The 15,866-nt window shown below is 51.5% G+C and overlaps 1 protein-coding gene across 7 annotated transcripts; it reads right to left on the bottom strand.

Annotated features, from left to right (window-relative positions):
* Positions 1–226: 226 nt before the first annotated feature.
* USP20 (ubiquitin specific peptidase 20) lies at positions 227–15,616 on the bottom strand. Of its 7 annotated transcripts, none has more exons than XM_083375370.1 (25): positions 15,546–15,616; positions 12,571–12,717; positions 12,373–12,426; positions 12,108–12,170; positions 11,370–11,506; positions 10,925–11,037; positions 10,763–10,832; positions 10,019–10,132; positions 9,820–9,898; positions 8,781–9,204; positions 7,950–8,084; positions 7,295–7,407; positions 6,561–6,736; positions 6,064–6,158; positions 5,505–5,538; positions 5,194–5,239; positions 4,783–4,963; positions 4,557–4,683; positions 4,100–4,269; positions 3,534–3,615; positions 3,035–3,143; positions 2,460–2,562; positions 1,758–1,829; positions 1,456–1,634; positions 227–1,051 (listed from the first exon to the last, which is right to left on the bottom strand). In XM_083375370.1, exons 2-24 carry the CDS (start codon positions 12,649–12,651, stop codon positions 1,474–1,476), a joined length of 2,739 nt encoding a protein of 912 aa, XP_083231496.1. In that variant the 5' UTR covers positions 12,652–12,717; positions 15,546–15,616; the 3' UTR covers positions 227–1,051; positions 1,456–1,473. The 7 variants fall into 7 exon arrangements, with proteins under 7 accessions (XP_083231496.1, XP_083231493.1, XP_083231494.1 ...); XM_083375367.1 differs by having other exon boundaries at positions 8,712–9,204; XM_083375368.1 differs by lacking the exon at positions 15,546–15,616 and adding an exon at positions 14,664–14,746 and having other exon boundaries at positions 8,712–9,204.
* Positions 15,617–15,866: the final 250 nt, after the last annotated feature.

Raw genomic sequence — 15,866 nt, forward strand, 5'->3', positions numbered from 1 at the left:
AAATCTCAATTTTAACTCACGTTTGGAAGCATTTGGAGGTCTGTTTCAAAGCTACCAGCCAAGATCTTAAATTGTCAGGTACAGGCGGCCCTCGACTTACGAGCACAACTCGGCCCCAAATTTAGGTTGCTAGGCAGGTGAGTTTTGCCCCATTTTAACCACCTTTCTTACCACGGTGAAGCAGCCCACCCAGCTCAGATCGAAGCAAAGCAACCTGGACAGGCTCTCTTGAACACGAGCGAGTTTTATTGGCGGATGTTTTCGGCAGGAAAAAAGAAAACCAATCTTGGGCATCGGGATGAAGCATCCAAGGTCCCAGTCTCCCTAAAGTGGATGCGGCTTGAGGCCCGTGCTTGGTTTTAGGGGGACCAATGTGGCCAGCTTGTGCTTGGAAATACTTGGGTGAAGGGGGGGACAAGAGACGAGAAGAATCAAGGACGATCCATTCCTTGCAAATAAATAGATAAATAGAAGGGAATTGGGGGATGCACTGTACTCTCCGAAGACCCCTTTTTTTATCAGTACGGGAGAAGGGTAGAAGAAATATATTTTGTATGCCACAAAAGGGGGGGGGGGAGAAACCTTGTCGCCCCACGTGTTCCTTTCAAACGAGGTTCTTTCCAGGCGACTTCAAAATCTCTGCTGAGCGTGGCCCCAAATTCAGGAGAGGAACCAAAAGGAGAACCAAGACAATGGTGCTCCCCTTCTTGGTGCATTCTTCAAGAACAGCTCGAGTCACAAAAAGGTGACAAACGGGAACGGTTACCACGCCGGCTCCTTCCAAGGACGGCCCCAACTTCTCCGCAAGAACCCTTCCCGGCTTCTGCAGGTGATGAGATGAGAAAGCCGGGCTGTTCCTTGCTGGATTGGGACGATGTTGGGACAAAACCAGGCAGGCGAGACGCTCTCCGCCCCCAGCAGAGGCGCGACCGAGCATCAAATTAAGACGGGGGGGGGGGGGGGGGGCGGCGAGGGAAGTGGCTGGCTGGGGACGGGGGGGGAACGTGTGTTGAGTTCCAAAAGGCAGGAGGAGTCTGAAGGGGGAGCCGACCTAAGGAAAGGAAGGACGGAGAAGTCAGGAATCGTCTTAATAGTTAGTCCTCGGTTTACGACCATCACAAAGAGCCCAACGTTTCTGCTGCTAAGTGAAACATTCGTTAAGTGATTTCTGCCCGGCTTTACGGACTTTCTCGCAAGTTGTTGAGTGACTCATTGCAGTTGTTAAAACGAGTAACACGGTTCTTAAGTCAATCTGCTTCCCCTTGACTTTCCTTCTCAGAAGGTCGCAAATGGGGATCGCGTCACCCTGCCATAAATATGAGCCAGTTGCCAAATCACGTAGCCACAGGGGCTGAAAAAAAGGAGACTTTTATGGCCCTTGCAGCACCCCCGTGGTGCCAATAACCCAAGGCAAGAGGCATCTACCACCCCTGGAGGGCGCTCCAGACCCCTTACCTGAACGTCCCCACCGCTTTACGCTGCTCTGGTCTCCGCTTCGATCTTCTGCTCCCCGTGGAGACTTTCCACTTCCTGCACCTGGGCCACGTTTTGCCGGATGGCGATTTCGGGGCCTCCGCTGTAGAGCGTGCTCAAGTAGATCCAGGTCTCCTCCGAGATCTGCCCGTAATCGGCTCCTGGAAAAGACAGGGCAGCCCGTCAGGAGAGACTGGGGCAACATCGGAACTCAGAGCCTGCAACACGGATCAAGGCCCGACGGAGCCTGGCGTGAGGGCAGAGCTGATCTCCCTCTTCTTTACCTTGCTTGACTTGCATGTGGCCGCTTCCTTTGGCCACGGCAATTTTGGTGTTGTCAATCGGACCAGGAGGCTCTGCGGGGAAGGAAACGGGGGCTTGTGAGCCGCAGTTGAGGGCAGCCCCCCACTTTGGGCAGAGGGGGCTGCCATGCTCCCACCCGGCCCCTCCGCAGAGGCTGAAGCTATGCGCGGAAACTGAGGTGCCTCTTTAAAAAGGGGCTTATGGTGATTTTTTAAAAAAATTATTTTGAAGCGTTTAATAAAACTGGTTCCTTTAATAAAACACTGGCTCCTTTGCTTTTTTTTAAAAAAAAAAATTTTTTTTGGAAGGGTTTAATAAAACTGATTACTGGTTCCTTTGCTTGGTTTCGGAGTTATAACTCTCCCGGTTATGATGTTCAGCAAGTTATTTAAGGGAAACTTCAAATCCCAGGTCTTGCAAAGCTGACCAAAGGTGCTTTTGGGGGATTCTGGGAGTTGAAGTCCCACGTCTGGAGAGCATTTTCAAATCTCAGAGCGCTAAGCAATAGTGGCTAAAGCTTCAGGCTGAAAACAGGGAGACGGTGAGTTCTAGTCCCGCCTTAGGTGCCCGGCTTTCGCCCTGCAAGCTCAATCAGGCAACTGGTCAGGCAGGGAAGCCGCTGGTCCAAATCTCTGCGGCTCCCCGTCACCACCACTGCCCTGCCAGCCTCTCCCCAGACTGACCGTTGTCCTTCCCTTTGACGAAGGCCTCCCATTCGCGGAACCACTGCATGCTGATGCAAAAGATGACGCTCGGACACTCCTCGGCCTGGAAGGCCTTGTTCAGCTGGGGGGACGAAGGGGCAGAGGTCAGGCTGGGGGGCTCCAAGAGCTGGAAGTGATCTTGGGAGACCCCTGTACCATTTCAGACAAGTCCAGTTAAAAAACTCCAGTGATAAAGCACCCACAACCTCTGGAGGGAAGCCATTCAACTGGCTTGACTGTTCTCACTGTCAGGCAGTTTCTCCTTAGTTCCAGGCTGCTTCTCTCCTTGGTGAGTTTCTATCCGCTGTGTTTCTCGTCTTGCCTTCTGGTGCTTTGGAAAATAAGTTGATCCCTTCTTCTTACTGGAATGCTGCTCTCATGTCTCCCCTCGTCCTTCCTTTTCTCTGGACTAGCCATACCCAAGTCCAGGGCCCTCTTTCCGGCTTCCCAATTCTCTCTTAAATTGGGGAGCCCTTCTGCCAACCCAGACGGCCCCTCCCCTTGAACCCACCATTAGGCTCCCTGCCCCACCAGGCCCGCCCTGGAGACGTTACCTTGATGAAGGTGTCGATCTCCATCTTTCTACGCTTAGCCAGAGCTTCGATCTCTACCTGGCACACCGAGCAGACGTAGAGGTGATTGACGGCTGGGCCGCCCCCAAACCTGAGCACAAAATGAAAGCAAGTGCCCATTTCATCTTGCGCCCTGGAATTGAGCCCCCACAGAGCTGCTGCTCTCTGGACTGACCAGCTGCGTTTTCCTTGGTCTTCCCTTCCCTTCTATTCATTCTTTTAGTCTATTCTATTTCTTCTGCTCTGCTCTGCTTTGCTTCTATTTCTGTTCTAGCTTGTGTGAGGCAACCATAAATATCTAACGTGCCCAATAACACAGAAGCACAGATGCCAGTTCCTAATACGAGACAACTCTGAGAAAATAGAAGGAAGGGGGACAGCCCTGTGTTTCTCCTGCAAATGGCTTTCCTTGGGATGGAGAGGAGACCAAGAGGAAAGAACAGCAACAGTGGCTGAACCGCTGGGAGACAAAACTCCTTACCTGTTATACAGGTATTCCCAAACATTCTGGGGAAGAATTACCACCAGGTCATCAATATAATGGTATTTATTCGGTGGAATTCCTATTGAGAAAGATAAACAGAGTGAAGAATGAGGTTGTTTGAAGTTATTACAGAAGTGAAAAAAGTGACTTTTAATCAGTCTTTCGCACTTATTGCAGTCTCCCCCACGGTTGTGTGATCACAATCTGGGCAGCCAGATCGCATTTACAACGGCTGCAGTGTCCCGGGTGGGTCACGTGATCCCTTTTTGCAACCCTCTGACAAGTAAAGTCAATGGAAAAGCCAGATTCACTTAACAACTGGGTTACTAACTTGACAACTGCAATGGTTTGTTTAAACAACCGCGCAAGAAGGTTGCAAAACGAGGCAAAGCTCACTTAACAGCAGAAATTTTGGGCTCAATTGTGTGTGGGGGGGAGGAGTCGAGGATTTACCTGTACTTGGGGGAGGAAAAAAAGGCTAAGGAACGCCCCTGAGGCCTCCGACTCCCAAGAAAAGCCCCAGACATTACTCCGCAAGGGAGGCGACCCGCAGCACCCCTCACCTCCGTGGGAGCAGAGGAAGGTGTGGTTGCTGATGGGACCGGGCTCCGTGAAGGTGTTGAACTTGTTCAGCCATTCCCGGGAGATGTAAAACTGCAGCAGGCCGGGCTCCTTCATGGTGGCCAAAGAGACGACTTTCTGGCGCTCCCGGAGAGCCTCCTCGCTGCTCTTCCTACCGGCGGTTCAAAAGAAAGGAGAGGGGAACATGACCAGGGGAGCGGTTTGGCCTAGTGGAAAAGGTACCAAGCTAGAAAGTGGGAGACGGCGAGTTCTAGTCCCGCCTTAGGCATGAAAGCTGCCTGGGCGACTTTAGGCCAATCACCAGGAGACAGTGAGTTCTAGTCTCGCCTTAGGCATGAAAGCTGCCTGGGCGACTTTGGGCAATCACCCGGAGACGGTGTGATGGTGGGCTCAACTGTGGTCGTAAGTCAAGGACTACCTGCACAAGGTTATCCTCACCTGTAAAACAAGACGTAAGCCTCGGCGTTCTGCACGACCGTTTCGTGCACTTCGGTGACGTACTGGTCGTCGAATTCGTACCACTGGCCGTTGATCATGTTCTGGCAGTAGGCAATGTAATGTCCACCTGGGACCGAGAGGCCGAGCATTTAGTGGGGTAAGGAGCCAGCGGCCCGTTTCCGGAACCCGTTCAGAGGAATCGGGGACACGAAGGCGGGTGACTTACTGCCGGCTGTGCCATGGTGGCAGATCACTGAGAGGAGGTCGTAATTGGTGATTTTGGAGACGCTCTCCTTGGCCAGGAAGGGCCGCAGATCCAGGCCTTCCAGGGGGAAGGAAACGTGGCTGTTGATTTTGAAGGAGTACATGACTTCGTGCCGGAAACGCTTCAGATGGATGCAGAGGACCTGGGGGTGGGGAAAGAAACCGTTTGAAATATGTCTGCAGGGACCCTAACCCATCAGCTGCTCTTGTGGAGAAGTCACCATTAGGCCCTGCAGGAGAACAAGGAAGGACTTACAGTCACCTTCGTCTCAAATGTCGCTTCCTTCCTTCCTTCTTCCCTCCCTCCCTCTCTCTTTCTCATCTCCCTCCCTCCCTCATTGTTGGGAGAAACAGGCAAAGGGAAAGGGCTCACCTCAGGCAGCTGAAGCACTTTACAGTACTTGATTCCGTTCCGCAACCTGGAAGAGGAGGAGGAGGAGGAGGAGGAGGAGGAGGAAGAAAAGGATTGGTCCAGAGTCTCTCAAACATAGCAGCTTTTAAGAACTCCCCAAACTCCCCAGCCAGCTTCCCTTGACCCGCTTCTGGGCTGCTCCCAATTTTGTTCTCCCACCCAGATGCTGAGTCTTGGGAGTGAGCAGGGAAAACATCTGGGGCTTGTGGAAAGGGAGGACTTCTCCCCGCTACGGGACGTGGGTCAAACGGAGGGTGGGAAAAGGGACTTACTTTTTACATCTTTCACAGCTGTACATGTTGTCACCTAGAAGAGAAGATGAAGACAAGCATTGCCAGGTTGCTCCTCAAGTGGGCAGTGACCCATTTCTTGCGCTCTCTCTCTCTCTCTGCCCCCCCCAAAAAAAACTATGCAAGGCTGACTTGGTTTGTGCTTCGATGGGGGACCACCAGGAGATGGAGTCCCATGAGATTTTACATTTAAGGCACGGCCATTAAGTGAATCACTGCAGGTGAGTGAATTATGCGGTCGTTAGGCGAATCTGGCTTCCCCTACTGACTTGGCTTGTCAGAAGCTGGCTGGGAAGGTGGCCAATGGAGATCACGTGACCCTGGGACGCTGCAACCGTCGTAAATACAGGCTGGTGCCAAGCACCCGAATGCTGATCACACGACCTCAGGGAGGCTGTGATGGTTACAAGCGTGAGGACTGGTTATGTATGTCATTTTTCTCAGTCTAACTTCGAAGAGTCCCTAAACAAATGGCTGTAAGTTGAGGGGGAACCTGTAGCCTTTCCTTCACGGGCCTGGATGTGAAGGATTGCAAACACACCTTTCAACTCGTCTGCAGCGAAAAAGGCCGCCAGGCAGTCTTCCAGGGTAACGACGGGGCCCCAAAACCAGCTGGGGATACAGGACACCACAAACCTGGGGAAGACAAGGAGACAGGTGTGTGAGTCCTTCTGGACCTGACGCCCCGCTTGGAATTTGGACCTAGGACTTCTGGAAAACTACTCCTAGGGGATGAATCATTCTGAGCCCCGCTTTTATGTCCAAATTTTGATCACATGACCACAGGGAGGCTGCAACCGTTGTGTGAAAAACAATTGCAACCCACTTTTTCGGTGCCACTATAACTCTAAATGGCCACTAAATGAACTCTTCTTAAGTCGAGGACTACAGTAGAACAGTGTTGCTCCACCTGCAGCAACCTTCAGACGCGTGGACTTCAACAGGGGACTTCTGGGAATTGAAGTCCACACCTCTGAAGGTGGCTAAGGTTGAGAAACACTGCAGCAACCGCACGATGCCCATGTCTGAGCCACAGACCTGCGAATGTAGTCCATGATGAAGGCGATCCAGCCCTGCGAGGCGGCATAGTTGTCACCGCACGCTCCTGTCTTGACTGGCACATTTTGGTAAATGGCTGAATGCAGTTTAGCCAAGTCTTCCTTCCCGGGAATCGGCAGTGACAGATCCTGGAAGGTCTCTACGGTGGTGGAAACCTGGAAGGCATCAAAGGGAGAGAGAAGAAAGTAAATGAAATAAAATGAAAGTTAATGAACAAGGAGATACATTTGATTTCGCAGCTACTAAGATTGTTGGTGGAGCAGGTACAAAAACAGCCAGAAAAATGATGAAAGTCTGGGAAACGGACCCCTTCTTTGTCAATAGGAGTGCTGGTTTACCACCAGCCTATCAGTTACTTAGGAGACGAGGACTTGGCAGTGCAAGGGGATAGCCAATCACTGGCCATCAACACACTGATAAATCAATAGGAAGGCACCACATATACGACACACAGAACAGCCTAAAGCACACATTCCAGTAATGAGAAATTACCTGAGGATGGGCTCCAGTACGAGTCCAAAAGCTCAGAAGGCAAAACAGTGACCTACCAGATTGCATCTTGCAAGAAAGTTAAGTTCCTGCCTGGGCCCATCATTCCTATACCAAAAACTAGGAAAAATCCCTCTCCTCATGGCCAAACTCTGGTGTGACGGGCTGCCACAGCTGAAGGAGAGGGTGTGGAAAAGGGCTGGCTTCTTTCCAAGAAGACTCACTCGGTCACAGGTGAGGCACTGGACGAGGCTGAGAATGGAGCCGTCAAAGATGTCGGAGATGACGCTACGATAGCGCAACTCTTTCTTCCTTTTTCCAGCCGTCAACAGCTGAGCTGAAGGAGGCGGCAAATAAAAACAGAAGGAAGATAGGACCAACGGCAATAGGTACCTGGGTGCATTTGCAAAATATCTGGAGCACTACTTGCACACCAATAGCAGCAGCAGACTTATATACCGCTTCACAGTGCTCTACAGGCCTGTCTTAAGCGGTTTACAGAGTCAGCATCTGGTCCCCAACAATCTGGGTCCTCATTTTACCGACCTCAGAAGGATGGACGGCTGAGTCAAACTTGAGCCGGTCAGGATCGAACTGCCGGCAATGCGCAGAGTTAGCCTGCCAATCCTGCATTCTGCCCATTGCACCACCAGGGCTCCTAACACCACTGGCACTGACAAAACCCAGGTCAGTCAATTGCAAAAGGCAGCTTCGCTTGGATGCCTGTAACCCCATCAAAGAACATCGGCCTATCCCAGGTCCTTCAGATTCCCAGTCAATATGGAAGCTAAACAACCCCAGCAGCAACGGTTGTAAAACCGGGGGCGATGAGTCGAGGACCCAAAGAAGCACATCACGCAGAAAACCTTCTCCTCCTACCTTTCTTCAGCACGTACGAGGGTCCCAGCCTCACAGGGCTGGAATGCGGAGGATTCGAGAGTTTGGCGTACATATCACGGTGGACAGGGCTGCAGGGCCGCGATGAGCAACGAGAGTAGGCGTCATTATCTGGTTCTGAGAACGATGAGATTTGATTTTATTAAATTTTTATGTCTCCCATCTCCTCTATAAGGCGAGTCTGAGTGGCTTAAACACGGAGAGAGGAGGAGTGGGAGAAGATAAAAAAGAAGGCAGGAGAAGATGGAAAGGGAGGAGGGGGGGAGGGGAAAGGAAAAAAGGAGACAGAAGATAAATAATAAATGAGGGAGGGAGGATGAGGAGAGGGAGGGGGAGAGGGAGGAAGAAACATGGGAAAAGAGAAGGAAGGAAGGAAGGAAGGAAGGAAGGAAGGAAGGAAGGAAGGAAGGAAGGAAGGAAGGAAGGAAGGAAGATAAATGAGAAAGGGATGGCTGGATGGGGAGAGAGAAGAACAGCAGATCCATAGGGAACCGCCAGTACAGCTCTCCCAAAACGGAGGTGGTATATACAGCCTCCTCCCTGCAAGACTGCCAAACTGCTCTGGCCAATCAGAACAAACCTCTTGGCCCTAGTCAGCAATCCTACACCCCGCCCCCGAGAGCCTTCTTAGAAACAGGAGCGACAGTCGGCCCTTTCCTGCTTCTTCTCTCTTCCCTCCTAATTCACCCCAATAATTTCTAAAAGGAAAAACGAAAGGCGGTCTCGGGAGATCGCAAAGCTCACCCGGTCCAGAGACTGATTTTCCACGTCCACGAGGCAGCAGGGGAGCCCTACACTCCCTCTGGGCCCTACCTGGGATCCTCGCAGGGCTGGCGGGTCGAGGAGGGGGCGGCAGGAGCCCTTCTGGAGAAGCCCCGCCCTCCACCGCCATCATCGAGGTGTCGATGTCTGCATCTTCGTCCACTTGCTCCGAGTTGCTCCGCCGTTGGTGGCAGAATTTCCGATCCTTCATCCGTTCCTTCTCAGAGATGCTCCGGCCCGCCTCGTCCTGGATCAGCAGCTCCGCTTCGGCCGAGCCCGTTTTGCCCTGCCCGTCCCCTTCTCCGCGGTCGCTGCTCGAATCGCAGGAGAGGAACTCGTCCTCCGAGGGGCTGCGGTCCCCCTCCCTCTTCTCGTCCGTGTCGCTCACATCCGAGTCGCGCAGCTCGGCCATCACCGGCTCCTTCAGCTCTTCGTGAAGTTGGTCCATCAGGCAGCGGAGAAATTCCTGGGTGTCCTAAGACGGGATGGAAAGAAGAGCAAAGTTCGCCAGGGAAAAAACCCCAATCCTTAATGTTTTGATAGTCCACGGAGCGCCCGCCGCTCAAATCCCATGCAAGTTCAGCAGCAAAGCAAGTTACAGCTGGAAATGGACTTATGACCATTTTTCATACTTACAACCGCTGCAGCATCCCCGTGGTCCCCTGATCAAAATTTGGACAACTGACAACTGGCTCCTATTTATGGTGATCACAAAGTCGTGTGTGTGTTTGTGTGTGTGTGTGTGTGTGTGTGTGACGTGATGCCCCTTTGAGACCTTCTGACACACAAAGTCAATGGGGAAAGTCAGACTCTCTTAACTGCCTTGTCAGTAACTAAACTGCAGGGATTAACGTAAAAACTGTGGCAAGAAACTCGCTGCAATGGCCCTTCTCCAACAAACCGTGGCCGAAGCGAGCCACCCTTTAGCAAATGTGTGAACTCAGGTCTAGGCTCCCTCCAGTAAAAGAGGGAGATTGTTGGAAGACACCCTGAGGAAGAATCGCGTGTGTGTTTGGTCCCGGAGAAACGGAGAGCGTTTCCTGCTTTGCAACAACGGCAGGAAGGAGATGCCAGGAAATTTCCACCTCACCTGTTGTGCGTAGCCCCGGAACATGGGGTTGATCAGCTTGATGCTGTGGGAGAGGCTGCTGGGAACAACGTAGCTCGGGCTAGGAAGGAGGAAGGGCAAGCCGTAACAATGGGGTGGTTTTCATTTTCCACCCACCCACTCACCCAGGCTAAAATTTTGCTTTACGTCTCCCAAACTGCGCTCTCCTTAGCCAACTCACCGCTTTTTGTGCCAGACTTCCGAGATCAGCTTCTGGTAACTTTTGCAGAGCGCCGGCTTCTTGTCGGTTCTCACGAGCCCCCCGCATTCGAGGAAGAACTGTGTGAGTGGGGGGCTGAAATGGAGGCGAGAAGGCTGGTGAGAACATTTCTGCCCATTTCAGAGCAGATTCACAGACCCAACGTGGAGATGAGGAGATCGTTCCCCGTGCAAACGTACAGGCAGTCCTCGCCTTACGAACGCAATGGAGCCCAGCCCTTCTGTGGCTAAGCAAGACAGCTGTTCTGCCCCCATTTTATGACCTTGCAGCGGTTAAGTTAGTCACACAGTGCTTTAAAGCGAATCTGGCTTCCCCCATAGACTTTGCTTGGCAGAAGGTCGCAAAAGGGGATCACGTGACCACCCCCACCCCCCGGGACTCTGCGACCGTCATAAATACGAGTCCATTCTCAAGCATCCGAATGTAAATCACACGACCCTGCAGACGCCTCGGCGACGATAAGTCGATCGTTATGTCACTTTTTTCAGTGCCCTTGTAACTTCAAACGGTCTTTAAACAAGCTGTCGCAAGTCAAGGGTTGCCCGTACTTCAGATTCTTGCAGAGAGCTTAAGCGTGCGACAAAGCTCTCTATTCGTTTGATCTGCCTGGATTTCCCGCCCTCGATAAGAGACCTTCGGTTTTGGCCCAGCATCCCAGACCTCAACGAGGCCTTTCAGAAAACGGCCCCCAGTTCCACCACCTACCAGTTGGAGAGAGCCTGGAGAGCAGCGTTCATGTAACACGAATTCCCCAGATTTTTCATTCCCGTAAGGCCTAACGGGGCGGGGAGACAATGTGTGAAGCTCCCGACAGCCCCGGTAAGCCCTTTGCCACCGCCCAGGGAGAAGGAACGCCAGCCGGGTCACCTCTTGGTTTTAGGTCGTCGTCTTCCGATTCCGATTCTCCTTCGTCAGCGACGGCGATCGGGACAGCTTTGAGCGGATGGACAGGCGGGAGAGCATCCTGGAGCAGGAATTCACTACGGCAAGAAAAGTCGCAAAGTGGGGCAAAACCTACTTAACAAACTCTCGCTTAGCAACAGAAAAGTTGGGCTCAACTACAGTTGTAAGTCAAGGACTAACTGGGCTCTCAGTATGGACGTTCGGTGGGTGGCTGGGGGGGAGGGGGGACCCTCTCAGCTCCGCCTACCTGGAGGGGTGTTGTTAGGAGGACCAAAACTGGAGGCAGCGGTGCTCAGCATGACCGTCTTTAAGCACCGATGTAAACCTCAAGAGCCCCAAAAGCTCGGAACTCTTTCGCGTTCTTCCACCAAGAAGAAAAGGGGCAACGAAGGCATAAACGACCCGCTACCTGTTCTGTTCCATAAACAGGGAAGGCAGGTTGGCAGGATGGGAAGCCAGATTTTGGTCCAGGAACACCTCCTTCTCGCACGCATAGCACCACACCCGAAACGTGGTCAGGTTCACCGTCAAATTGTGCTTTTTGGCCTGGGGGGGGAGGGGAAGGAAAAAAGACCCAAAATAGTAATTAGGGTTTGTGATTCACAGACTTCAGCGATTTACAGACTACAGATTAACGGAATTGGAAGGGAGCTTGGAGGTCTTCTAGTCCAACCCCCTGCTCAAGCAGGAAACCCTTGGACAACCCTTGGACAAATGGTTGTCCAATCTCTTCTTGAAAACTTCCAGTGCTGGAGGATTCCACAACTTCCAGAGGCAAGGAGTTCCTTGCTGATTTAATTGTTCTCACTGTCAGGAAATTTCTCCTTAATTCTAGGTTGGATCACTCTTAAGTTTCCATCCGTTGCTTCTTGCCCTGCCTTCAGGTGCTTTGGAGAACAGGTTGACCCCCCCTCTCCCTCTTCTTTGTGACAGCCTCTCAGATCTTGGAAGGCTGCTATCGTATCTCCCCTAGTCCTTCTCTCCATTAAATTAGACATACCCAATTCCTGCGACTGTTCTTCATATGCTTTAGCCTCCAGTCCCCTATGCATCCTTGTTGCTCTTCTCTGCACTCTCTCCAGAGTCTCAACGTCAGGGAATCAATTTACTCAACTTAGTCAAATGAAGCTGGTAAGGAACCGCTCACCTGGGCGTGCAAAGTGCTGTGATCCGCAAAGGACTCCCCACAACCGACGTAATGGCAACCAACCTAAGGGAAGCAGACGGACCTATTCAAGCTGAAGCAAATTTAATTTAAAGTCGTTGCATTTGCAAGGCAGGCAGAAAACCCGGCCTTTAGGGCCTCAAAGGACTCTTCCCGGTCCAGTAACTCAACAGATTTGACAAGCAGAGGAGCACAACTCCCCCCTTTGCAAAGGTTTGCGGGGGTGGGTGGGTGGGGTGTGTCTTACCTGAAGGCAGGCCCATAGATTTGGTCCTCCCGCACCGCAAGACTGGCATGTTCCCTAGATTCACATGGAGGAGAAAAGAAAAAATGAAAAATGTTGACATAATTCCTGGTGATTTCCCAGGCACCCCCTATTTACTCCCCCAACAACCACCTGTATACACCAGCAAGGATAAACGTTGCTGCAGGCAGAGCCACTTACCTTGGATTTGAAAAGCATGTCGTCCTTGGTGACCTCACCTATGCAGTCCAGGTGAGGACAGAGGTCTCTTGGGTCCCCCATCTTGTGCCTGGGCTCGGACAAACAACAGGCTTCTTTTCCCAGGCCAGTTCAGGCCACCGTCCGTGCCTAAAACAGAAAGAGAAGGGTTTCAAATTTGCCTCTTTGCATTAGGCTGCAGATGACTGGATTTCAAGAAGGCAACTGAAATATTTAATCTTCCAAATGTTAAGTGTTTGTGTATAATTCATGAGCCCTTGGAAAAGACAGCAGTCTAAAAATGTAGCCAACAAATAAACAGAACAGTATTTACAATTCCAGTATAATTCCTGTATCAATACTCTGCCTCCCCAAGGCACTGAAGGTGTAAAAAAAAAAAGAAACAATTAAAAATAGGATTTTTTTAAAAAAAAACCCACAGAAGGTCTGGTAGGAAAGGAAGAATTTCACTTTTCTTTCTAAATCAGTACTTCTCAATATTGGTCACTCGAAGATGTGTTAAAACTTCTTAGTTCCCAGCCCACATGGAATTGAAGTCCATGCATCTTAAAGCTGGCTGGCTGGGGATTTCTGGGAATTGCAATTCAGGTATTTTAAAGTGGCTAAGGTTGAGGGAAAAACACTGCATTAAGGATTCTAAAGGACAGAAATTTGCAGCAGTCCTCCTGTCACCCAGTTGTATCAAGTGACAACGCAGGATGAAAAATTAATTGCAACCTTGCTTGTGATATCCTCTCTTGCAGATTTTAAATGCAGCTGATTTCCCATCTTTCTTTCTTACTCACTCAGTGCGAGGACTGTGGGGGGAGCAAAACAACAGAAGGAACACGTTCTTTCATATCCACTGAGCTAGAAAGAATTCCCACAGCTTTCCAGCCACGGGCTAGGTTTTCCAGCTACTAAGCTCTTGTCTAAATGCAATAAGAATATAATACTGCTCCACCCGCTCTTGAATCCTTCTCTAAATCAATCGAGGCCCATTGACAGCCTGATAAAATACTAATTAAGATGCAGCTCACAGAATGCTCCCTATTCTGCTGTGCCTGGCTCAGTCAAACAGGAGCCGCCAGAAGCCTTAAATGGACTGCGGTTTGTTTCCCCCTTGCACAACGGTCCTTTGGCACAAACACAGTGCTTTCTGAGCAGCTTAAAAAAGAAATCAATATTATAGAAGAGAAAAAGAAGAATTCAGTTCACATCCCATGTAAGCAACCCAGCAAATAAATCTGATCTAATCTAATCCTCCATCTGTCTACCTACCTACCTATCAAATTTTGAAACTGCTCCCCTCCCTGGGTGGTATACAAATCATAAAAATCACAGGACTGGGAGGGACCTTGAAGATCTTCTAATCCAACCTGTTGGGCGAGGCAGGAGTCCTTATACCAACACAAATGATTGTCCAATCTCTTCTTAAAAACCTCCAGTTTTGGAACACCCACAACTTCTGAAGGCAAGTTGTTCCACTGATTGTTCTCATTGCCAGGTTTCTCTTTAATTCTAGGCTGCTTCTCTCCTTGATGAGTTTTCCATCCATTGCTTCTTGTCCTGTGACTATCATGTCCCCCCCTCGTCCTTCTCTTCGTTAAACTAGCCGTACCCAATTCCTGCAACCGTCCTTCGTATGTTTCACCCTCCAGCCCCCTAATCATCTTAGCTGCTCTTCTCTGCACTCTTTCCAGAGTGTCAGCATCTTTTTTATAATATTGTGACCAAAATTGGACTCAGTATTCCAGGTATGGTCTTGCATCCACATTTAGAATACTGCGTATCCCCCCCCCAGTTTGATGTGTTTTGTTCATCTACCAGATTTATACAGCTGCCCAACTCACAGCGATTGGTTTTAGAAAACCACTTTGGCCCTGCTCGTTCAATTTGGCACCCTTTTCAAGTTTGCAGTGCTGGCACCTTCTGGGCTGTATTAAATAAACCAGAAGGGTTTTCTGGAAATCGCTCCCCGAAAGTCCCCCAAAGCATCAACTGGTTGCTCCTAGCACAGATAAAAACAAAGCCTTCACGTGGTTGTTTGGAGGCTTAGCAACCAATTATTTTTTTCAGCTCCGATGGAGACTTACTCATCATTTTCCCCACAAAAGCTGGAGCTGTTCACAGCCAGTTTTTTTTCTGCCAGCTTCATCTTTCCCGTTTTTTCACCCGTCCTGTAAAGGGAAGACCCGTTTCCCCCTCTTTCCAAGCTCCTTTCCCTCATGAAAACACTGCTCTTCGGGAGGCCTCCTTAAACAGAACACAAACTTCAGGTAGTCCTCGACTTACAACAATTAAGCCCAAAAGTTCTGTTGGTAAGCAAGACAGCCAGTTGTTGACTTTTGCCTCTTTTTACAACCTTTCTCGCCACAGCGGTCGTTAAAGTTAGTAACCCAACCTAACCCAGGTAGAATGCGAGCTGGACCAAGAGGTCGTGGGAATGCAGACAGGGGAAGGGAGGGCAATATTCTGCTCTGATGGGAGGGGGAGATATGGGGAAGCCCCCCCTCTCCACTTTACCCATCACTTATTATTTATTTATTTGATCTCTATAGCTGCCCCTCCCAAGAAACGATTCTGGGCGGCTCGCAATTCGAAAACACGTGTAACAAAAACATTCTAAAGCAATTAAAACAATCAGAACCTCTAAACACGCCAAGGTCGATTAGGGGAGGGGTCCTGCCTCGAGACCCTTGTAGCTCTTAAGGAGATCCCCCCTGCCCGGCTTCCTCAGCGCTGTCAGAGCCCCTTCCCCCTCGCCCGGAAGCTCAGACTCGCCCGGCCGCCTCCCACGCGCCTTCCTCGGCTGGGCGCGCTAGGCGAGGCCGGGGCTTCCGAGCGGGCTAGGCCGCAAAAGCTGCCTTCTCGCCCGCTGAGCCGGAGGAAGAGGCCGGGGGGTGGGTGGCGAAGCGAGGCCCCCGGGGAGGGAATCGGAGGGGGTGGGAGTCCGGGCGGGGAAGGGCGCTGCTTACCGGCCGGGGCCGCCTCGGAGGGCGACGCGCCGCTCGGGGGAAGCGGGAGACGGCGATGGTGCCGGGGGCGGGGCCGCGGAGGAGGAGGGGGCGGGGCGGGGCGGGGCCTGGGCAGAGAAGGCGGTCCAGAGGGGGGGGAGGGGGCGGGCGAGATGCCCTCGGGGTGCCCCCGCGGACTCTGTTTCTTCGCTAAGCGGTGAGCAAGGTGGCCTCTGGGCACCCAAAGACCCCAAATCTCCTAGAGACAGTAGGCAAGATGCCCTCGGGGTGCCCCCACGGACTCCAGTCGCCTCCAGGATGCGCACCGGGGGAAGCAAGGAC

Source organism: Vipera ursinii (genome assembly GCF_947247035.1).
Source record: "Vipera ursinii genome assembly, chromosome: 16".
Classification (NCBI taxonomy): domain Eukaryota; kingdom Metazoa; phylum Chordata; class Lepidosauria; order Squamata; family Viperidae; genus Vipera; species Vipera ursinii.

Bases quoted from the DNA above. Each gene is read 5' to 3' on its own strand.
- USP20 (XM_083375367.1), bottom strand. From the start codon at position 12,651: ATGGGGGACCCAAGAGACCTCTGTCCTCACCTGGACTGCATAGGTGAG. The intron at 10,133-10,762 runs GTAGGTGGTGGA...CCTCCATTTCAG, and splicing joins CTCCAGGCTCTCTCCAACTG to CCCCCCACTCACACAGTTCT. The intron at 9,205-9,819 runs GTGAGGTGGAAA...ATCCCGTCTTAG, and splicing joins TCCGGGGCTACGCACAACAG to GACACCCAGGAATTTCTCCG.